The sequence below is a fragment of the Coturnix japonica genome, chromosome 5 (genome assembly GCF_001577835.2).
Source record: "Coturnix japonica isolate 7356 chromosome 5, Coturnix japonica 2.1, whole genome shotgun sequence".
Lineage (NCBI taxonomy): Eukaryota > Metazoa > Chordata > Aves > Galliformes > Phasianidae > Coturnix > Coturnix japonica.
Window position 1 is genome coordinate 159,297 of NC_029520.1, and position 20,836 is coordinate 180,132.

The 20,836-nt window shown below is 66.1% G+C and overlaps 4 protein-coding genes across 9 annotated transcripts; 2 read left to right on the forward strand and 2 right to left on the reverse strand.

The window, feature by feature from the left end:
* Positions 1 to 6: 6 nt before the first annotated feature.
* On the reverse strand, positions 7 to 7,219 carry CLCF1 (cardiotrophin like cytokine factor 1). Of its 2 annotated transcripts, none has more exons than XM_015863323.2 (3): positions 6,977 to 7,219; positions 1,290 to 1,456; positions 7 to 1,024 (listed from the first exon to the last, which is right to left on the reverse strand). In XM_015863323.2, exons 1-3 carry the CDS (start codon positions 7,098 to 7,100, stop codon positions 533 to 535), a joined length of 783 nt encoding a protein of 260 aa, XP_015718809.1. In that variant the 5' UTR covers positions 7,101 to 7,219; the 3' UTR covers positions 7 to 532. The 2 variants fall into 2 exon arrangements, with proteins under 2 accessions (XP_015718809.1, XP_015718810.1); XM_015863324.2 differs by lacking the exon at positions 6,977 to 7,219 and adding an exon at positions 6,159 to 6,945.
* Positions 7,220 to 8,768: 1,549 nt separating this feature from the next.
* RAD9A (RAD9 checkpoint clamp component A) lies at positions 8,769 to 11,069 on the forward strand. 2 transcript variants are annotated; one of them, XM_015863313.2, is made up of 11 exons: positions 8,769 to 8,910; positions 9,016 to 9,086; positions 9,171 to 9,290; positions 9,372 to 9,486; positions 9,563 to 9,662; positions 9,730 to 9,839; positions 9,909 to 10,015; positions 10,089 to 10,153; positions 10,238 to 10,342; positions 10,459 to 10,663; positions 10,745 to 11,069. In XM_015863313.2, exons 1-11 carry the CDS (start codon positions 8,877 to 8,879, stop codon positions 10,841 to 10,843), a joined length of 1,131 nt encoding a protein of 376 aa, XP_015718799.1. In that variant the 5' UTR covers positions 8,769 to 8,876; the 3' UTR covers positions 10,844 to 11,069. The 2 variants fall into 2 exon arrangements, with proteins under 2 accessions (XP_015718799.1, XP_015718798.1); XM_015863312.2 differs by having other exon boundaries at positions 8,771 to 8,910; positions 10,456 to 10,663.
* Positions 10,919 to 13,547, reverse strand: PPP1CA (protein phosphatase 1 catalytic subunit alpha). Its single transcript, XM_015863316.2, has 7 exons — positions 13,238 to 13,547; positions 12,713 to 12,844; positions 12,402 to 12,632; positions 11,903 to 12,007; positions 11,606 to 11,829; positions 11,300 to 11,434; positions 10,919 to 11,217 (listed from the first exon to the last, which is right to left on the reverse strand). Exons 1-7 carry the CDS (start codon positions 13,395 to 13,397, stop codon positions 11,107 to 11,109), a joined length of 1,098 nt encoding a protein of 365 aa, XP_015718802.1. The 5' UTR covers positions 13,398 to 13,547; the 3' UTR covers positions 10,919 to 11,106.
* A 231-nt stretch (positions 13,548 to 13,778) lies between these two features.
* On the forward strand, positions 13,779 to 20,723 carry CARNS1 (carnosine synthase 1). 4 transcript variants are annotated; one of them, XM_015863299.2, is made up of 10 exons: positions 13,779 to 14,337; positions 14,709 to 14,729; positions 14,991 to 15,243; positions 15,397 to 15,486; positions 15,589 to 16,067; positions 16,198 to 16,378; positions 16,663 to 16,748; positions 16,962 to 17,193; positions 17,284 to 17,555; positions 18,142 to 20,723. In XM_015863299.2, exons 3-10 carry the CDS (start codon positions 15,051 to 15,053, stop codon positions 19,357 to 19,359), a joined length of 2,751 nt encoding a protein of 916 aa, XP_015718785.1. In that variant the 5' UTR covers positions 13,779 to 14,337; positions 14,709 to 14,729; positions 14,991 to 15,050; the 3' UTR covers positions 19,360 to 20,723. The 4 variants fall into 4 exon arrangements, with proteins under 4 accessions (XP_015718785.1, XP_015718784.1, XP_032300802.1 ...); XM_015863298.2 differs by having other exon boundaries at positions 15,012 to 15,243; XM_032444911.1 differs by lacking the exon at positions 13,779 to 14,337 and having other exon boundaries at positions 14,357 to 14,729.
* The last annotated feature ends 113 nt before the right edge of the window (positions 20,724 to 20,836 follow it).

Genomic DNA, 20,836 nt, shown 5'->3' on the forward strand with positions numbered 1-20,836 from the left:
TATGGGGTGGGTTCGTGGCCCTTTGGGGCAGGAAGGTCGTCTGTTACGGCACGGTGATGTGGGGGCACTTTGGGATCAGAGCTGCCCCTCGATGAGCAGTGGTGGTGGGGACGTGGGGTGGCTTTGGTGGCACTATGCGGATATAAAAGGCACTTTGGGGTGGCTTTGGTGGCACTCTGGGGTCTGGCAGCCCCGTCTGTTAAGGCACAGTGGCGATGGTGGCGATGTGATGGCGGGGACCTGCAGTGGCTTTGGTGGTGTTTTGGGATGGGGAGCTCCATATGTGAAGGCACAGTGAGGTGATGGGGAACATGTGGGGTGACTTTGGTAGCACTCCAGGATTCCCGTCTGTTAAGGCTCAATGGTGACAGCGGGACATGGGCTACCTTGGGTGGCACTTTGGGGTCAGGATCCCCATCTGTTAAGGCCAAAGGCTGATGGTGGGGATGCGTCCTGGCCTCAGTGGCACTGTAGGGCTGAGATCCCCATCACTGAGGCCAAGAGGTGCCACAATGCTGTGGGGTGGGGGCCCTCAGAAGCCCCTGGCCTCGATGCGCAGCGTGACCACAGCCGGTGGCACCTTCTTCTTGAGGCGGTTGAAGTCCTTGGCTGAGCGCCACAGCCACGTTTGCAGCTCCTTCAGCAGCCAGAAGTCATCCATCTTCTTCAGAAAGTCGTTGGGGGCTGTGGGAGCACCGGGGGGCAGCGTGGGGCCGGCGGGGCCGGCAGGGAGTGGGTAACCCAGGGAGGACATGACGCCGGCGATGCTGAGCACCAGGCCCTGCAGGCTGGAGCAGAAGTGGCCCAGGCGATGGCGCAGCTCCACCGTGCCCACCTGGCCATCCAGGCCGCGCAGGTAGCACAGCAGGCGGCTGTAGGCACGGTAGTTGGCCGCCAGGCGCGCGTTGTCCGTCAGGCCCCGCCACAGGTCCAAGTCCACCGTGGCGCTGGGCACCCGCTCGGCCCGCGCCAGCCGTGGGGGGTTGAAGTCAGGCTCATTGAAGGGAGGGCCCAGGTAGTTCAGCTGCAGGGAGAGGTGGGTGGGGGGAAGATGTTCACACCCCATGCCAGGACCAGAGTCCAGGGCCTCCGGCACAGGGCGGCTTCCCTGGCCACTGCCCTTGTGTGATGAGGCATTTCCTTGGCCTCCAGCATGGGTGGAAACATGCAGCCTGCTGCATACAGGTGTACTCCCACCTATGTCCCAGTGCTGTGCCCCGGGATGCTGGAGGCACCCCAGGCTGGGGGGATGAGCAGTTGTTGGGAAGGGGCAGTAGTGTGCTACTCACGTAAGTGCCGGCAAGGGTGCGGAGCTGGTGCTCCAGGTAGCGGGTCAGGTCGTAGGTCTTCTGTATGGACTGGCCAGCACCCAGCTCCTCCGTGCCGTTCAGCGCAGGCACCGCTGGCAGATTGCAGAGCGCGGCACACAGAAAGGCAAAGATCCCCCAAGAGTCTCCTGCGGGGACACGGCACCTCAGAGGGGCTCCTCCTGGCAAAGGGACCTGGGGCACCCCAGTGCTGGGGATGTGGTGGTGCTCCCATAACATCCCACTGCCCACCACACTGCCCCTGGGCTCCAGAGGGTGCAGACCCAAGGCTTGCCCACACACCACCCATGTGGTGACAGGGACCCATGACTGGGGGCTGCTCTGCCCCCGGACTGACAGCAAAGCACTGCTGGGACCACAGGGACCCTGTTACGCCATCGTGCTCATCACTGCCCTGCATGTGGGGAAACAGAGGCAGGGAAGGGCCAGGCATGGAGTGGCAGTGCTCGGCACACAGCACAGGGAGCAAGGAGCGGTGCAGCAGGGACACCAGAGTCCCCACGCCGTCCCCACCAGTGCCACTGTGCCCATCAGGCATGGCCTCTACTCTGTGCACTGCCGACCATGGGCTGCAGAAACAATCCTTTATATGGTCTCAAGTGAGTGCTGCTTGCTGTGCTCCCGCCGGGACGCCCGGGTTATATTTGGGAACACCGAGTCACCTACCACCAATGCCGAAGCGGGCTTGGTTGCCTTCCTAAGCAGAGCACGCCGGGCTCCCCACAGGGCCACAGCAGCACATCCCATCCTCATCCCTATCCCTATCCCTGCCCTGCTGGGAGCCAGGGGCCAGGCAGGGCTGGAGTCATCTGGGGCGTGGAGCAACCTTCACTGAGGCCTCTGCCGGGAAGACCTCAGCTTGGCACAGCCTGCAGTGGGCTCCCCAGGGAGGCGAGGGCGGCCGGGAGCCCCGCAGTGCCCTTGTGCGTCACCGCTCACCGTCAGTCGCCGCCGGGAGGCTTGGGAAGAGAGGAGCAGCCAAGCCCTGGTGACGCACGTGGGCCCACAGGGACATCCCGGCTGCGGCAGCACCAGCTCCAACGCGTGGCACGCAGCCCGGCTTTGCCCACCCAGCACCAGGCTCACAGTGGCACACGATGCCCTGCGGGCATGTAACGCGCACGGTGCAACGTGCGTCACACACACGTGGCACGGTGTGCATGGGAATGCCGCAGAAGCATGCAACAGAGCATCATGCACATGGCACTCAAGGTGTGCCACACATCAGCACACACAGCAGTGACCACATGGGTGCCACCCTGAGCCCGTGGCTGTGCCACGCAGAGCTGCCAGAGTGCGGCCGACCCACATGTCCCAGCACAGTGAGCGCGGTGTGCGCCGCTGTGTGCGTGCGAGTGAGCGTGTGAGCGTGGGCTCCGGGCGGCAGGGGGGCCGCGTGGCGCTGACTCACCCGCCCCCGGGTGTTTGCTTTGGCTCGGCCCCGGCGTGTCCAAGCCCGGCACAGGCGCTCGCAGTCCCGCACGGTGCGGCAGGGCTAGCCGGACCCTCGCCCACCACCAGCTCAGGTTTCCAGAGCGGGATTTACACCCAGCCCCAGGCACCGCGTGGCCAAGGCAAACAGAGCTTGGAGGGGGAGGCAGGGGGGAACGAAGGGAGGGGGGGGCAGGGAAGGAGACAGAGCTGGTAGCTCCCAGGCAAGGATGAGGATGTGGGCACTGGGGTGTGGATAACAAGCTGGGTGATGGTAAGAATGTGCAACCATGGTGGTGGCAATGACCCAGCTGTGGTGCAGCACTGCTCACTCAGCGGTGGCCTCAGGGCCCCAAATGGCTCCCATAGCGGGGAGCCCCGTGTGGCACAGTCACTCTCCCCTGCCCATCTCAGATGGAAATGACTCAGCACCAGCACAGGCAGCGGCCGCGTGGCCCCGTTGCCAGAGCGAAGGGGGAGACTGGCACAGCTCGATCCCAGTGATGTCAAGAGGAAGAGCCCGAGGGTTTCAAAACTGTCCCTGGAGCAGGGCCAGGCTGCTCCCAGCCCACGTAAGCAAAGCTCAGGGCAGCTCCAGGGCAGGTGGAGAGGTGGAATGGCCCCTGTGATGGCGCACGCCACCCCCACACACGTGCCGGACACTGAGGGGGCTAACGACGGCGTCAGCAGGACAGCTCATCCAACCATACCCTGTGCGTCATGGCAGGGCACGTCACCCGTGGGTGGCCTTGGAGGCGCGGGACAGTGCAGAGCTGTGAGCCCCCCCTTCCCTCCCCACCGAGCAGACCCCCCATGAGCTGCTCCTGCCATTGTGCACACTGAGCTGTTCCCCGGGCACGCAGTGGGCAGCGAGCTGCCGGGTCAGGCATGACCGCAAGCTGCCGGCGCCGCTTGCTTTCCCAAAAGCACTGAGCAAAGCAGAGTGTGGGCTGGGGGAAGGGGACCCCCACCCCCTGAACCCAGGGAGCCGCTCTATCTGATGGGCCAGCAGCCAAGGGACAGCAGAGCCCTGCACTGTGGGGTGGAATGGAGCTGGGATGTCACAGCGTGAGCACAGTGCGGGGGAGCAGCGATGAAGCAGACAATGGCAGTGGCCTCGGCTGCCCCCAGTGTGGCTCTCCCCACGTGCCTTGGTGAAGACGGCGCCGACAGCGACACCTGCGCCCATCATCCCTGTGGTCCCCAAGTGCTGGCAGGACACAGGCACGCATGCTGCCCTCACTGTGCTTCGACACCCCTCGATGCATGTGGAGCAGAGGGGGCCCCCAGACCCACCGCAGCCCCAGCCACAAAGATTCTGCGCTGTGCCCCCACCCCACTGCCGCACTGAGAGCGACGCTGCATCCCCAGTGGTGGCCAGGAGCAAAAGGGGTGCAGGGGGAGACTGGCCCCACGCCTCCCTGGCCATGCATGTACTCACAGCTCACACTGAGTGTTTACATCCTGTCTCCTCCGTGTGTTTATAAATGCATCCCTGCACGGGAGACTCCAGTGAGGCTGTAATTAGCGGGGCCTGGATTTCCCATCTGGCCCCAGCCCGCGGCACTGTGTCACCCCCCTCCTGCCGGAGATGGGGGCTCAGCCCCTAATCCTGACCAGACCCCGCACCTCAGGCCAGCGCCCACCTGGATCCCAGCAGCACCAAAGGCAGCAGAGCCCTGTGCAGCCTAACGGCACCCAGATCCACCGGCACCCCCTACCCCACAGGCGCCCGGCGTCCCTGTCAGCACTGCTGGCCCCCCAGTCCTCCTCCAGTGTCCCCAGCAGTGCCGAGGGCCATGGAGCCGTGCTGGGAGCGGCAGCAGAGCCAGCGACAGCACAGCACCAAAGGCGGTCTGGCCCCTCTCCGGCCTGCAGCGGAAACAGCTCACAGGGGCCAAGTGCAGGGGGACCGGGGGCTCCCCTGCGGGCAGCACGAGGTGCACGGGGTCACCGTTAAGGACGTGGGTGGACGGCCCTGGTGCCAGCCCATGTGGCAGCAGAGCCAGCCCCTGTGCCACCCCCCATCCCCTGCCATCTCTGCACACACTGCCACTGCTGCCAGCTTCCTCCATCAGCACGCTGTGCCAAGGGGACACCAGAGGAGGCAGCACTGGCGGCTCCAGCGGGAGCTCCACCATCTGTGCCAGCCACACGTGCCCCAGCAGTGCCAGATATGGGTGCATGCCTGGCACCAGGGGCACCTGGAGCCAGCAGGGCTGGTGTGCTGGACATCCCATCAGTGCCAGCATGGGCACACCTCCACATCCCCACCGGGATGCGTCCATTGGTACTCGGTGGGCACCCAAAGGGCTGCGGGGTCGGGCTCACTCCCAGCTTTTGTGGCTCGAGGCAGGTGGGCACAGGGCAGGGGGTGATTTATGGCGCACTGTGCCACTTAGCAGGGCATAAATCTTCCCCTTCGCAGCGCTGTAAGCAGAGCCCTCCGCATTTCCCTTCGGAGGCTGCTAGTGGGCTGGGGCTAATGCAGCCCAGATGTATGCAGGACCGTGCCCTCATGCCGCCTGCTAACGAGGCGCAGGGACACCGCTTCCCAGCAGCAGCACAGCGGCCCTCGGCCGCGTCTCCAGGCTGTCACCGAGCTGCTCTTGGCCTCAACCGTGGCAGCGGCTCTTGGTGCTGCCGGCCGTGCCTCAGGCTGAGCGCAGGCCACAGCCAGCAGCCTTCCAGTGCCACCGGTTCACCACCACATCGGGCTGGGACTCGGGAGCAGTGGGAGACCCCCGACTACCAGCCCTGCTTTTTCAGCTTGCCCTGAATGGCTCCAGACAGAACAAAACGTGGCCTCGGCCTCGTGTCCCCAGCCCCAAAGACGCCAGCACCCACAGTTTGACCTTTTAAGGGTTGTTTTCCAACTTTTTTTCCCCGTCCTTTCCATGCCTGGCAGCCCCGCTGCCCTGAGCTCCCCACGGCCCCGAGTTAACAAAGCCGTCCGGTGGCCGCGGGGAGCTCCGCAGAAGGGGGGGATTTCCTGGCACCCTGAAAGCGGCCGCTGCGTCCCGCCGGGTATCACCCTGTGTGGCACCCGCCTGCCCCACCAGTACAACCCAGAGCCGGGGACTTTCCTTTTTCCTCCCCTCTGTCAGTCTCAGGTTTTAATTCTCCGTGCTAAGCAGCGTTTCCTTGCCCGGTAATCACAAACATGCATGGAAAAGAGGCAACGAGAGAAAGGGAAGGGAAGGGGAAAAAAAAGAAAGAAAAATCTCCAAGAGCAGAAGGGGGGAAAGCCTTAAATCAAACCCGAAGCCTTAAATCAAACCCGGAGCCTTAAATCAATCCCAAAGCCATAAATCAATCCCTAAGCCAGACAGGCATTTGAATCAGATCGAGTTAGTGGGGGCGGCGCGGCGGACCCCCACCCCAGGGCCCCACTCTTACCTGGGGGCTCCCCAGCCACATTTAGCATAGTAGAGTCAGGGCGCAGGTCTGCGGGTGCGGGGAGCCCGGCAGTGTGCTGCTGCAGCGCTCAGCCCCGCGCCGATGGACACCCGGCCGAGGTTGCTGCTCCGCTCTGCCCCGGCTCTCTTCTGCTCTGCTTACTTCCCCCCCCCCCCCCCTATTTGTTTTGGTTTGGGTTTGCTTGGGTGTGAGGTGCCAGCAGCGGTCCGGGCTGTGTGCTTTTGGTGTGTGAGTGTGTGCACGGCTCGCACCACGCTCCGGCTCCCCTGCTTGCTGCCTTTCCCCCCTTCCACCTCCCTTGATTTGCTCTTTTGATTGGTGTCCAGGAATGCAGGAATAAAAAAACGCGAGCTCGCATACACCCTCTCTCCAAGCTGCTGCCTCTCTTTTTTTTTCCTCTTCCCTCTGTTTTTTTTTTTTGTTTTTTTTGTTTTTTTTCCCCTCTCTCTCTCGAAATTCAAGTGTTAAGCAGAACCAGGTTGCTTTCAAGAATGTATTTGATGCAATTGGACGCAAGAACGGGCTCCATTCATTCCCCTCCCTCTAACCCGGGGCTCCCCCAGGGCTCCCCCCGGCGTGCCGGGGAAGCTGCGGCCACAGCGGGATCCCCCAGGGCAAGGAGCAAACCCCGCGTCCTGGTGGTCTGCAGTGAGGGGGGGAGAAAGGGGAGGGAGGGAGGCGGGGGGGGCAGCGACTCCCTCTCGCATCACCCCCCGGGTGCTGGCTGCCTCTTGCCTTTTGTTAGTGGCCGCGATGGGGAGCAGGACAGGACGGCGGGGCGGGGGGCTGCTTCCTACCTGCTCGGAAATCCATGGGGGCAACCCGGGGGATGGCAGCGGCACTGGGTTGGGGAGGGTCCCCCCCTCCGTGCTGGGGGTGCCGTGGGGCTGCTCGCGCCGGGTCCGAGCTCCGCGCTCCCATTTGTCGGCCCTGCTCCCTGAGGGGGCCCGGGGGCGGCGGGCCGGGGGCTGCGCGTGTGCTCTTTGCACTCCGGAGAGGGGACGGCCGGCGGGGCGGCGTGGGGTGCCAGGCAAGGGAGGGGGGGGGAGGCGGAGAAAGGCGGCGGAGGGGTGGAAGGGCGGCAGGAAGGGCGGGCAATAGGGGACGGGGCATCGCGGCCGGACAGACGCGGCTACGCGGACCGCTGGCGTAACCCCACCGCTTCCTTCTGACAGCAGCTCCGGGGCAGCGGCAGGTGAGCGAGCCCCGAGGCGGAGACCCTCCGGAAGCGCTAAGAGCGGGGCCGGCAGGTGACTGCGGCCGAGGGCAGCGCAATACAGCCCAGCACCGCCCTGAGCACCAGGCGCAGCATCTGCCCCGCGGGGCTGCCAGCAGCCGGGCTGGTGCCAAGGGAGCAGCCCCGGGAGAGGAGCAGCCCCGCTCTGGTTGCCACAAGAGGGAATTTCACACCGGGGCCGTGGGGCCGGTGCCCAGGTGGGCAGATGAAGCGCTGGAGACACACAACCAGGATGGAAGGCCAGAAGACACGGCCGTGCAGAGCCACACGCGGCGGCGGTGCCACACGTCCCCCCCCCCCGCCGCTGTGCCAGGGGATGCCAGGGGCTCAGCCCACGGCACCGGGGAGCTCCCCTCCTCCCCCCGGCCACCAGACCGGGGCCGCACGCCGACACGCCGCGCTCTGTCCGTCCGGTTCCCCACTCACAGCCCTGGGCCGCCCGTTGTGCGGCCGGCTCCTCCGGTGGGGAGATGCCCGGGGCCCGAAGGCCGCGGGGCCCCGCGGGCAGAGAAGGGGGAAGCTCACGGCACGGCGTGACCCACGGCGGCAGAGCCAGCCCACGGCACTCACCCGCAGGCACCGCACACAGCCGAGGCCGCGGCGCCGAATTCGGGCGGTGTGAAACCGGAGCGGCCTGAGGGGGGGAACCGCACCCACCGGCCCGACCGTCCCCACAGCCTGAGGGGAGCGCACTCGGACTCTCCCCGCCTTCTCTCCTCGAGGCCCCATTGGCTACGCGGCACGTCGCTCCGGCCGCTCTCCAATCCGCGGCGGCGCCCGCGTTCCATCACCCAATGGCGAGAGGGCCGGCCGGAGAGGGCCCGCCCCCGCGCGCGCCAAAGGGAGGAGGGGGCAGTGCCGGGAGCGAGGCCCCGCCCCCGGGTCACGTGAGGAGAAGCCCGCGGCGCGGACGCCGTCACGAGGCTGCGGCTGACCAATGGGACGCCGGTGGGGGCGGGACGAACGTGAGCTTCCGCCCAATAGGAGAGCGGCGGGCGCGGGAGCGGGGAAGGTGGCGGCGCGGCAGTGAGGAGGGCGGCGGTTCCGGGACCGGGGGAAAGGAGCGGGGACACAGCGGGGACACAGCGGGGACACAGCGGGGATACAGCGGGGATACAGCGGGGACAACAGCGGGGATACAGGCGGGAGATACAGCGGGGACACAGGCGGGGAATACAAGCGGGGACACAGCGGGGGAATACAGCGGGAATACAAGCGGGACACAACGGGAATACAGCGGGAATACAACGGGGACACAACGGGATTAACAGCGGGATACAGGGGGACACAGCGGGGATACAGCGGGATACATGCGGGGACCCAGCGGGGACACAGCGGGGGGGGGGAGCCACCACCGGAAGGGGGAGGGGCGGGGAGGGGCCTCCATTCGGCGTCTGGGGGGCGCGGCCAGGAGAGGGGGCGCGGCACCATCCACGTGCTCGGCCCGTGTCCCCGCGGCCATGAAGTGCGTCATCGAAGGCGGCAACGTGACAGGTGGGACGGGACGGGGTCGACCCCATGTGACCCTGTCTGACCCATGTGACCCCATCTGACCCATGTGACCCCGTCTGACCCATGTGACCCCGTCTGACCCCGTAGCCCTCGGCCGCGCGGTGCACGCGCTGTCCCGTGTTGGTGACCAGCTGTACCTGGAGCCGTCTGACGCCGGGGTACGAGCACGGTGGGACTCCGGGGTGCAGCCATAGCCCCCCCCCTCCCCCAGTGCCCGGTGCCACCCCCGTGTCCGCCCCCAGCTGTCCCTGCGAGCTGCCAGCGCCTCCCGCTCCGCCTTCTCCTCCTTCCTCTTCACGCCGCTGTTCTTCCAGCGCTATGAGCCGGGTCCCCCCGCTGCCCGCTGCAAGGTGCTGATGAAGGTATGGCCCAGCCCCCCACCCCCCTGTACCCCCCTTCAGCCTGCCATGCAGGAGGGCAGGCAGTGATGTCCTTTCCCGCAGTCCTTCCTGGCCGTGTTCCGCTCACTGCCAACGCTGGACAAGTCGGTGGAGCGCTGCCTGGTGCTGCTGCGGCCGCACACTGGGCACCTGCTGTTACAGCTGCACTGCAAGCACGGTTAGTGGGACGGGATGTCACTAAGGGGGGGGGCTGACATGGGGCTGCAATGGGGGTTAATGGTGCTGCCTTGCAGGTGTGACCCGCACCCACCAGCTGGCTTTCCAGGAGTGCGAGCGGCTGCAGGCCATCTTTGACACACAGTGCTGCGCCAGCCGGCTGCGTGCTCCTGCACAGTGAGCGCTGGGGGAGGTGGGGTGGGGGCTACAGGGGGGGTTATGGTGCTGAGTGCCCGCACTGCAGGCTGCTGGCCGAGGCAGTGGTGCACTTCCCGCAGACACTGGCGGAGGTGACGCTGGGAGCTGCTGCTGGGGGCAGAATCAGGCTGCGCAGCCACCTGGAGGAGGGCAGCGGTGAGTGGGGATGTGGCTCGGGGATTGGGAGGGGGCTGCTGGAGCTGCCTGCTGACCGACCTGCTTCAGAGCCTGGCAAGGCCATGGCAACGGAGCTGTGGTTGGCGCTGGATGAGTTCCAGGAGGTGGCGGTGGTGCCCGGCTCCTGCATCACTTTCTGCCTCAAGGAGTTCAGGGTGAGTGTGACCGTGACCCCGTGCCCCACATCCCAGCGGCCCCACGGGCCCCCTAAGCCCCATCTCCTCCCAGGGGCTCCTGAGCTTCGCTGAGGCCTCCAGCCTGCCCCTCACCATCCACTATGATGAGCCTGGCAGGTAGGACCCAATGCATCCCTCGTCCTCCCAGCCCCATCCTCCAGGGATTCTGCGGACTCTGACGCAGTCCCTGTTTGCCCCCAGGCCAGCCATCTTCACCCTGGATGACTCCCTCATGGAGGCACACCTTGTCCTGGCCACCCTTCTGGACCCAGAGGGTGACTCACAGCCAACACCTGCCACCAATGGGTAACATCCCGTTGCCATCAGTCAGGATCAGAGTGAAGGGCCCCATGCTGCCAGCAGCAGGGACCGGTGAACGGTCCTAATGCTGCCCATCATTTACTCACTGTCCCCTCTAGCAGCGTCTCCCACCCACCTGCCCCTTCTGATGACTTTGCCGATGACCTCGAGTCCTACATGGTGGCTTTGGAAAGCAGCGCCTGCGAGGGGGAGGCAGGAGCACCCCCCAGCCCCACCTTCCCCCTGCATACTCCTCGCCCCGCAGAGAGCAACCCAGAGGAAGAGGAGGAGGACAGGGCTGTGCCAGGGACACCCCCTCACAAGAAGGTGTGGGACAGGAACCAGAATGGGGGGAGGGAACAGGACAGGCACGGCCCCCTCACCCTGTGTCTTTTCACCCCCCCAAAGTTCCGCTCGTTGTTTTTTGGCTCCGTGCTGACACCGGGGGGGCCTGGCCCAGCCCCCAGCCAGGAGGTGCTGGCAGAGGACAGCGATGCCGAATGCTGAGAGCCCCCATTGCGATGCCATGGCGCAGCAGCTGGCACTGCCTGGCCACGTAGGGTGTGATCCTAAAGCCACATCTTAAGACCCATTACAAGTTTATTCCCCAAAAAAAGCCTCCTGCCCTGCCTTCACTGCCAACTGAGGGGCGGGTCCTGCCCCAGAGGGTACATTTGGTACAGTAGAAAGCGGCAAGGGCAGGATCTGACAAATAAAAAAACGAATGGAGAAAGGAGCGACCTGGTGCTGGGGCTGCTGGCGGTGGACACTCACTTCTTGGCTTTGGCAGAGTTGCGTGGTGGGGTGACGGGGCGGCCAGCAGGGTTCAGCCCACTGAACTGCCCGTACTTGCCCTTGTTCTTGTCTGCTGGTTTCAGAATCTGCAAGGAAGTGAAGGGTGAGTGAAGGGGCTGCAGGCAGAGCCCTGTGTGCTGCCCCCTCCCCGGCAAAGCCCCAGCTCACTTGGAAGGAGCACATGAGGGTCTCGTCCACACTCATCATGGCTCCTGCGTTGTCAAACTCCCCGCAGTAGTTGGGTGCAGAGAAGAGGGTGACAAGCTGGCGTTTGGCAAAGAACTCGTAGCCGTCCTCCACCACCTGTGGGGCAGCAGCACTCATATCTCCCTGTTCTCTGTCCATAGAGCCCACCAACTCCCCCAGGGGGCAGCATCCCCTTCAAAAGAGCCCAACCACATCCTCAAGAGCAAATGGCCCCTCCTGGGAAAAGCTCCACCGTTATGGAGCCCAGGTGAGGCCCGACCCCATTACCTGGTGTGCCCTGCAGATGAGATCGAGGTCATGCTTGTGCAGGAACTTGGCCACCACCTCGGCCCCAAAGGTGAAGGACACTCCTCTGTCATTTTCACCCCATCCTAAGACATCTTTGTCAGGGTCAGACCACAGGAGATCACACAGCAGGCCCTGGTCGGGTACGTCCGTGGGTCGCATGATGCGCCGGATCTGTTCCATCGACTGCAAGTCAGGAGACAGCCCTGCACAGGAGTGTCAGGTTATGCTGTGTGGCGGCCTTTGGACCCAGGCGGCAGCCCCCAGCCCTGTGCCCACCTCCGTGACAGCAGAATATCTTCTCATCCACAATTGCTGCAATTGGTAAACAGTTAAAACAATCGGTGAAGGTTTTCCACAGCTTGATGTTGTATCGCCGCTTGCCTGTGAGGCAGCGGGGTGGGTGCTCACAGGAGCCCTTCATGTGGGCCATGTTCCACCCTCCCCACCCTCTGGTGTATCACAACACACACAGGGCAGCACTGAACCCTCCAGGGGGCTGGGGGGGTGGCCGTGGAGGTGGCTGGGATGGGGGTATGAGGTCTGCAGGAGGAGGTAGCTGGGATGGGGCATAAGGTCTGCAGGAGGAGATGGCTGGGATGGGGGCATAAGGTCTGCAGGAGAAAGTAGCTGGGATGAACATAAGGTCTGCAGGAGATGGGAAGAGCTGCAAATGGGGATGGAAGGGGGGACTTTGGGCTGGCTGTATCATATGGGGTTGGCAGTGAGGTGACAAGGCAGTCCCGTTTGTCAGTAGTGGGGCCGGTGCAGCACTCACACTCATCATAGAAGCCGTAGATGCGGTTGATGCTGGCACATTCGTGGTTGCCACGCAGCAGGAAAAAGTTCTCCGGGTATTTAATTTTGTAGGCCAATAGAAGACAAATTGTTTCTAAAGACTGCTTTCCTCTGTCAACATAGTCACCAAGGAATAGGTAGTTGCTCTCTGGTGGAAAGCCTCCATATTCAAAGAGCCGAAGCAAGTCATAGTATTGTCCATGGATGTCGCCTGTAAGAAGATCGCGGGGGACACGCGGTGACGCTGGCTCCCAGCCCGCCCCCTTCCCCTCCCCCCGGCTCGTCGCTCACCGCAGATCTTGAGCGGAGCCTCGAGCTCCAGCAGGATGGGCTGGCTCAGGAATATCTCCCGTGACTTCAGGCACAGCCCCCGGATCTCGTTCTCTGTCAGCTGCACGTTCTTCCCAGGCCGTGAGCCTTGCACTGTGCGGGGGTGGCTTTCAGCAGAGCCCACTCCACCCCCGGAGCCCGCAGAGCCGCCGTGCCCTAACAGTCCCGCACTAACGCACGGCCCTCCCGGTGCCCCCGGCCCTCTGCAGCCACCCCCCATCCGCCCCGATCGCCCGCAGCCCCCCTCATTCCCACAGCCCCCAGCGGCTCCCACCGCCCGGCTCCCCCCGGCCCCCCGCTGCCCCGATACCCCCCGCTGCCCCACAGCCCCACAGTTGGACCCCCAGAGCCTCGCACGGCCCCCGTTTCCCCGCAGGCCCCGGCCCGCAGCCCCGTTCTCCAGCCCCTCCTTGGCGGCACAGCGCCGGTCCTTCCCTCCCCTAGCGGCTCCCGAGGCGGTCCGGGAGCACTAGGCCCATCGCTCACCCTCCAGGAGGCGGCCGATGATGGAGTCGAGGTTGAGCTTCTCGGTATCCGCCATGGCCGCCGGACGCTGCTTCCCCCCCCCGCCCTGGCCCGCCCCGGTCCCGGCCCCGCGGCCATAGAGAGCGGCCGGGGCGAGCGGCGGGTGGCGAGAGCGCCCCATGGCGGATGGGAGGCCGCGGAGGCGCGTGGGGGCTGCGCGCTCCCACGAGGCGGCGCCGTGTCGTTCCCCGTGCCGGCCGGTTGCCCGGCGGCTGTTGCCGTTGTCAGCCTCGCGGCGCGTGGGGAGCCCCGCGGGGACGTGTGCCGAGAGACACGGTGCTGCCACCGGCTCCACCCGCCTCACTTGTGCCCCTCGTGCCGCCGTGCCGCCCCCACGTGCAGTACGAGCCGCGCGGTGCCGGCACAGCCTGGCCCGTTGCCCGCGGTGACACCGGTGACATTTCAGCCCCGCGGTGTCAGCTGCGCCGCTGTCCCCGAACGACCCCGGCAACTGTCCCCGCTCCGCTGCCGGCTGCGTGTCCCGCTGCTCGTGTCCCGCCTCCCCGTGTCCCCCGATCCGTGCGGCCCCACGTCGCGGTGTGCTCACATCCCGTGTCTCCGTGCCCCGGCTCCTCCGATCTACCCGTCCCCACCCCGACGTTGCTCTGTCACCACGTCCCCCACTCTCAGATCCCCCTTTTCCCGTATCTTCCCTTATCTCCGTATCCTCCGATTTACCCGTCGCTACGTCCCCGTGCCTCGTATTCCCAAATCCCCGTGTCCCCGGATCCCCGTAACCCCACAGATCCTTCTCCCCGTGCTCCCTCGTTCCCCATCTCCATTTCCCCATACGCCCCAGATGTTCTCATGCCCTCGCATCCTTGTCTCCACGCCCCATAGTTCCCTCACACCCCACACCTGATACCCCGCACCCCTGAATCCTGGTGCCCGCACACCCCGCACACCCCCCATTCCCTCTCTCCCCCCCTTCCCCGCCCCGCCCCGCGCCCTCCCCCGGGGACGCCCTTCTGCCACCGAAGGCGCCTCCGCCGCCGGTGCAGAACGGGCACGGCTCCGCGGGCACCGCCGCCACGACCGCCCGAAAGCGACAGCGACCGCCGGTGGGTGCAGGCGGCGCCCGCTCCACGCGTGTCCGAGGGTGTTGGCGTGCGCCGTGCTGCGCGTGTCCGGCGGTGAAATCGCGGGCAGCCGTTGCGCTAAGCCGGGGGACGTGCGGGGCGGCACCGAGCGGCGCCGGGGACGGGCGGGTGGAAGCCGGGGACAATAGGGCTCTGTGCCGCTAAGCCCGGGCACGGGGCCGCCCCACTGCCAGCGGCCACGCGTGACTGCGGGGCACGGCTCTTCCCGGTGGGGCCGTGTGGCCGCACGCCTCAGTGTCCCTCCGGGAGCACGGTGGCACGGCGCGGTACCAGTGGGGCCGACGGTGCGGGCTGCGCCCTGCTCACCGCGACCCCTCTCCCGTCTCTCGCAGCCTCCCGACGCCCGCAACATGGTGAGTGGCGGCCCGGGGTCTGCGGGCGGGGGGCCCCTTCCCCTTTCCCGGCGGGGCTGGGTGGTGCCGGGTGTTCCGTGTGGCAGCGCCGTGCCCACCGCCTCCGCGTGACCCCGCGGGGACAAGGGGACGCTTTGTCCGTGGGCTGGCACCGCTCCCGGGCACCCCGACACCACCGCCCCAGCGACGTCCCGTGGCTGCCCGATGCCTCCCCTGAACCCGCGGCCCCCGTGCCCGTTGCCGTGCCCGTGGCGGTGCCAGCTCCGCCGTGCCCTGTGACAGCTCTCTGTGGACCGGCTGAGCGCGGAGCAGGCGCTGGACATGAAGGAGCAGGAGTGGGCCGGCCCCGAGGCATTGTGCCCGGGCTGGCAGGAGGAGGAGGTGCCCGACGGCGAGGGACCCGGGGACAGAGCGCACCCCGACCCCACCGCCCACGCCTACGAGGTGCTGCAGCGCACCCTGCGCCTGGAGGGGTGGCCCCTCACCATAGACCGCACCGCCCAGCCACGCACCGGTACGGAGGCGCTGGTATGGGTATGGGTGGTGGGGGTGGTGGCCTGGGGGTGCAGTGCCAGGCTGGGGTGGTGGCACAGCCAGGCTGGGGACACCGGGCTGCTCGCATGGGGTGGCGGTGTGTCCCAGGCACCCTACCATTGCCTTGCCGTAGGATCTGGCCCGCTGGATATGACTGTGTGCATCCTGGGCTCCCCCACTGCCTTCCTGCCAATCTTGCTGGAGGGTGGCACCCGCTGCCCAGGTGAGTAACGGCCCCGTTCCCCCTGCCCAGCACCCAGCAGCTCCCCATTCCCTCCCCCTGGGCGTGGGGACGCAGCCACTGCTCATCCCGTGCCACCCACAGGTGCCATGGTGCTGTGCCTGGCACCCACCTGGGCCAGCCGTGCACCCTCAGACACGTCACCAGGCTCGTGGTCCCTGCTGCTCTCCAGGGGGGTCTCCTTCGAGGCAGGGGGCTGCACTGCCCTGGAAGAGTTTGTGCCTCCCCGACGTGCTACCTACGTCACCGGCACCTTTGGGTCCGAGGGCAGCTGGGAGGATGAGCTGGCCCGTGACCTCGACTGCCCCACTGGGGGCTCAGCACCGCTGGCACGCTGGCTGGAGGACCCCCTGCTCTCTCGCTGGTTGCTGTCTGCCCATGCCGGCCTGCCCGTGCCCCCCACCCTGGCCTTCATCACGGGGCAATGGGACACCCTACCTGAGGAGCCCAAAGCACCGGGGGTGCGCCTGGTGCGGCTGCAGGACCCCCAGGGCCAGGAGAGCCTGGTGCGGGACGAGGTGGGCGCCTTCCTGGAGGGCAGCACCATGCAGCCCTACGACCAGGTGGGCACAGCAGGGGGGGCATTGCATGATGGTTGTGGGGGGGAGGATGTGGGGCTGCGGTGATGTGGGACAAAGCAACACGGTGCTGCGTGGGTCGGGGTGGCGTGCGGTGACACCGTTCCGCACACAGGTGGTAGTACGGCTGTCGGGGTGGCGGTGGCGTGGAACGGATCCCCGCAGCACCCACAGGAAGGGGGAGGGCGAGGCGGTGGCGCAGGAGGTGGCAGCTCTGCTGGAGGGGCTACGCGAGGAGGAGAGCGTCCTGCTGGAAGCCGTGGTGCCCACCGCCCGCCTGCCCACGCTGCCTCCACGTAAGATCCCCTCGGGTACCCAGCACCCAGGAAGGGCCTCCGGGGGTTCCCTCCTGTCCACCCCTGGGTGGGGGGTGGCCACCTTGGACTCAGTCCCCAAGGGTGGGGGGAAGGTGACCCCCTGCACCTCCTGTCCCCTGGGCTGGGGGTGAGCGTGGCTCTGCTGGGGGGAGGACGGGAAGGAGAGTTGTCCTTGGCCATTCCCTGGGGCTGGGGCACCTCAGGGTGAGCTGGGGGGCTGCGGGCGGGGTGCTGCTGTCCCTGCCCTGTCCCTCGCCCCCCAGGCAGCGCAGCCCCGCGGCTGCCCATGGCCCTGCGCGTCTGCACCGTCGTCTGCCGGTCCTGGGGAGACCGGCCCCAGCTCTGCCAGGTATGGTCTGGGGGGCGGGGCCAGCGGGGACACACCCGCGGGTGGGGTTGGCAGCCCCAACCCTCCCTTTCCTGCAGCCCCTCCCCTTGGGCCGGGTGGCTGTGAGCATCCCCTCCCCTGGGCTCCCGTGTTGGCAGCCCACATCCCTGCCCTGGGGACGCCCGCCCGCATCCCGGTGTCACCCCGTGTCCCCTGGGCGGCGTGTCCCCACAGGTGTCCTGCACTGCGGGGCGGGCAGAGGTGCCGGTGCGGCACGGTTCGGCGCTGCCCATGGGTCTGGACTCCAGCCTGCAGCAGTGGGGCCTGGCAGATGCAGCGCAGCGGCAGGCACTTGCAGGGCGGCTGCGGGATGACGCCGAAGCTGCCATGGCTGCCATCCTAGCAGCAGAGAGCAAGCTGAGCCCCGCTCAGCGTGGTGGTGCCCGCGCCCGCACTGATGTCCTCGGTGAGCTCTGACCCCATTGCTGCTCCCTTGGGGGGCGAGTGGGGCCGGTGGCCTCGTGGCACCGGGCACTATCCCCGCTGCGTCCCCAAGGTGTGGATTTCTTGTTGGCGTGCGTGGACGACACACTGGAGCTGGTGGCCCTTTCGGCCAACTGCCTGCGCTGCATGGAGACGTGCCTGCTGGCTGAGGGCATGGGGCACGATGTGGGGCAGCCTGCCGGGGACCTGCCGCGACTGCTGGCTGAGTGCAAGCTGCACTGGGCTCAGTGCCGCCTCGTGGAAGGCAAGAACATCCTGCTGATCGGGGCTGGGGGAGTCAGCAAGAGCTTCGTCTGGGAGGCAGCACGCGAGTACGGCCTGCGGGTGAGCAGCTGGGGCCAGCAGTTGGATCAGGATGGATGCTGGGAACTGTGGCTGTCAGTGGGGTTCAGAGGGAAGGCCAAACTGGGGAACTGCACCTGGGATGGACAAAGAAGACCTGTAGTGGATGGGGCCAGGGAAGATAGGATAGGGACTGCGGGGACCTGGTTGTGCTGGGAATGGGGATGGAGCTGAAGGACAGGGCTGAGGACAGCCTGGGTACTTGGGAAGTGCGTTGGGGGCAGGGGTCTTTGGGCCAGGGATGAGAGCATGTATGATCAGGAGCTGGTGAGGACAGGGACAGGCTGGGTACAGGACAGGGGGCACCAGTACTGGTTGGAGACTGGGAAATTGAGATGGGAAAGGGGGCGACCAGGACTCAGTGGGGGTGGGCTGGGGATGGGAATGGGGGCAGGGCACCGGGACTAGGAACAGAGGGCGATTCATCCTAGAGACAGCCTGTGAGTGCAGCCTGAGGGAGAGGTGATGGAGCCATTGCTAGGTTTCAGAGTGAACACCGGGTAGTGTCACTAAGGAGCGGGGACGCCGTGTCCCACCGCCCCACGGTGCCACCAGCTCGGTGCTGCAGATCCACCTGGTGGAGTCGGACCCCGAGCACTTTGCGGCAGGGCTGGTGGAGACCTTCCTGCCCTACGACAGCCGGGAGCACCGTCGGGACGAGGAGCACGCCGAGCACGTGCTGGAGATGCTGCGGGCCCACGGGCTGCGGCCTGACGCCTGCCTGTCCTACTGGGACGACTGCGTGGTGCTGACAGCGCTGCTGTGCCAGCAGCTGGGCCTGCCCGGCTGCTCTCCTGCTGCCGTGCGCCTGGCCAAGCAGAAGAGCCGGACCCACCAGCACCTGCAGCGCTGCCGCCATGGCCGCCCACCCCCTGCCGCCTTCTCCGTGCCGTGCTGCCGGCTGCGCAGCCATGGTGATGTGGAGCGGGCAGCAGGAGCTGTGCCATTCCCCGCCGTGGCCAAGCTGGAGTTCGGGGCAGGGGCAGTGGGCGTGCGGCTGGTGGAGAGCACCGGGCAGTGCCACGCGCACGCGGCACAGCTGTGGCACGACCTGCGCGACGACACTGACCACCCAGGCATCGGGCTGGGCTGGGGCAACGCCATGCTGCTGATGGAGTACGTGCCAGGCACCGAGCACGACGTCGACCTGGTGCTGTTCCAGGGCCGCCTGCTGGGCGCGTGGGTGTCGGACAACGGCCCCACGCGCCTCCCCGCCTTCCTGGAGACGGCGGCCACACTGCCCTCCTGCCTGCCCGCCGACCGGCAGGCCCAGCTGGTGCGGGCGGCCCTGCGCTGCTGCCGGGCCTGCGGGCTGCAGCACGGTGTCTTCAACGTGGAGCTGAAGCTGGGCCCGGCTGGGCCACGCCTGCTGGAGATCAACCCTCGCATGGGCGGCTTCTACCTGCGCGACTGGATCCGCACCGTCTATGGGCCCGACCTGCTGCTGGCCGCTGTGCTGCTGGCGCTGGGCCTGCCCCCCGTGCTGCCCTCCCGGCCCATGCCCCGGCAGCAGCTGGCGGGCATCATGTGCCTGGCGTCAGAGCACGGCCGGGCCCTGCGCGGTGGCGTCATGGCGGCCCTGCAGGGCCTGCAGCAGCGAGGCCTGGTGCGCCTCAACCCGCTGTTTGAGGAGGCGGGTGGGCGCTACGAGGAGCCCTGCCTGAGCGTGGCCTGTGCTGGGGACAGCCCCGCGGAGGCCTGTGGGCGGCTGCTGGGGCTGTGCCAGGCACTGGGCATCGACTCGCCCCAATACCCCGTCGGCCATTTCCTCTCACACTTCAAATAGCCACGGCGCAGGGGGTGGGGGTGCGCGGCCAGGGCTGGGTTTCGCATCCCCCCAGATCCTCCCCCAGAGGCCCACAGCCCGATTTAATCCCCCTGCCCTCCCTGGGGCTGGGGTGTGGGTTGTGGGCCTGTAGCAACATGGCGGCCCTACAGCACCCAGTGTGGTACTCAGCTGCAGCGCGGGGGGCTGCAGCAATGGGGAGAGCCTACAGGAACAGCCCATGGCAGCAGGCAGATGTGAGGAACCCCTCCAATAACCATTGAGCATAGGGAGATCCTGCAGTGACAGGCAAACACGAGCAAACAGTGCAGTATGAGGAGAGCACACAATAAGGAAGGACCATCACGAGGCCCCATAACAGCAGATGAGTGCTGGGAGACCCTACAAGAGCACCTGAGTGAAAACAGCAACAGGGACAGCCGTGATAACAGCACAGATCCCCTGCAGAAACAGGAGACCCTACAGAAACAGTGGAGCAGGAGGCAGCTGCAGTGAGAACCCTGCATGGGCAGACCCTGTTTGAACACCCCATTGCTGGAGGGACCCTACAATGGGAGAATCTCCCCATGTCACACCACCCCGCAATGATGCCACGCAGTAACACAGCATGTCACAGCCACCACCACCACCAGCACCAACAGTGAAGACGTGGCATCTGCCAGTGGCAGCAAGAGACCCTACAATAACAACGGTGACAACACAATAACACACAGCCCAAGTGGCACTCAAAACCCTACAGGAACAGCAGTGACCACAGCAGCTTGTGTAGTGCCTGCAGCCTTCTAACATGGAGTGCCTGAGACCCTGCTATCATGGCAGGGACCCCACAATAACATGCAGCCCACGTAGTGCTATCCTATAATAACAGCAGTGACCCTACAGATAACACAGCCCACGTAGTGCCTGAGAGCTTACAATAATAGCAGGGACCCCACAGTAACACGCAGCCCATGTTGTGCCTGTGACCCTACAATAACAGCAGTGACCCTACAAATACCACAGCCTGTGTAGTGCCCGAGACCCCGCTATCATGGCAGGGACCCCAATAACACACAGCTCACGTAGTGACTTATACCCTGCAGAAACAGCAAAGACCCCACAGTGATACAGCCCAAGTAGTGCCAGAGACCCTACAATAACAGAAGCATCCCCACAGTAACACACAGCCCACGTAGTGCCTGAGACCCCGCAATAACACAGCAGTGCAGGAGCGGCCTGATGCCCGGTATGGGGTCCCTAATAGGGGTCACCCCCATTCCAGCCCCCCAGTGCCCCACGACCTATGGAAGAGGCATGACCCCAACCCGGGCTGTGTGAGCAGCCCCAGGGCTCTGAGCACCAATAAAGCCTGCGGAGCACCGAGACAGAGAGTCGCTGCCGTGTTTATTTCGGGGAGGTTCCCCTCCCAGCCATCCCCCCGCAATGGGGCCACGTGCGACAGCGCTGACATTTAGTGCCGACCCCTGCCCTTTGGGGG

What these genes read in the sequence shown, in the direction of transcription:
- PPP1CA (XM_015863316.2), bottom strand. Translation starts at nt 13,397, where the DNA reads ATGGGGCGCTCTCGCCACCCGCCGCTCGCCCCGGCCGCTCTCTATGGC. An exon ending in GGCTCCGCTCAAGATCTGCG is followed by an intron (nt 12,633 to 12,712) that starts GTGAGCGACGAG and finishes ATCTTCTTACAG; the next exon opens with GCGACATCCATGGACAATAC. An exon ending in CCCTCATGTGCTCCTTCCAA is followed by an intron (nt 11,218 to 11,299) that starts GTGAGCTGGGGC and finishes ACTTCCTTGCAG; the next exon opens with ATTCTGAAACCAGCAGACAA.
- RAD9A (XM_015863312.2), top strand. Translation starts at nt 8,877, where the DNA reads ATGAAGTGCGTCATCGAAGGCGGCAACGTGACAG. An exon ending in ACAGCTGCACTGCAAGCACG is followed by an intron (nt 9,487 to 9,562) that starts GTTAGTGGGACG and finishes GCTGCCTTGCAG; the next exon opens with GTGTGACCCGCACCCACCAG. An exon ending in TCTGCCTCAAGGAGTTCAGG is followed by an intron (nt 10,016 to 10,088) that starts GTGAGTGTGACC and finishes ATCTCCTCCCAG; the next exon opens with GGGCTCCTGAGCTTCGCTGA.
- CARNS1 (XM_015863298.2), top strand. An exon ending in CCTGCCCACGCTGCCTCCAC is followed by an intron (nt 16,379 to 16,662) that starts GTAAGATCCCCT and finishes CTCGCCCCCCAG; the next exon opens with GCAGCGCAGCCCCGCGGCTG. An exon ending in CGCCCGCACTGATGTCCTCG is followed by an intron (nt 17,194 to 17,283) that starts GTGAGCTCTGAC and finishes TGCGTCCCCAAG; the next exon opens with GTGTGGATTTCTTGTTGGCG.
- CLCF1 (XM_015863323.2), bottom strand. Translation starts at nt 7,100, where the DNA reads ATGGGAGCGCGGAGCTCGGACCCGGCGCGAGCAGCCCCACGGCACCCC. An exon ending in CCCCATGGATTTCCGAGCAG is followed by an intron (nt 1,457 to 6,976) that starts GTAGGAAGCAGC and finishes GTGTCCCCGCAG; the next exon opens with GAGACTCTTGGGGGATCTTT. An exon ending in GCACCCTTGCCGGCACTTAC is followed by an intron (nt 1,025 to 1,289) that starts GTGAGTAGCACA and finishes CTCTCCCTGCAG; the next exon opens with CTGAACTACCTGGGCCCTCC.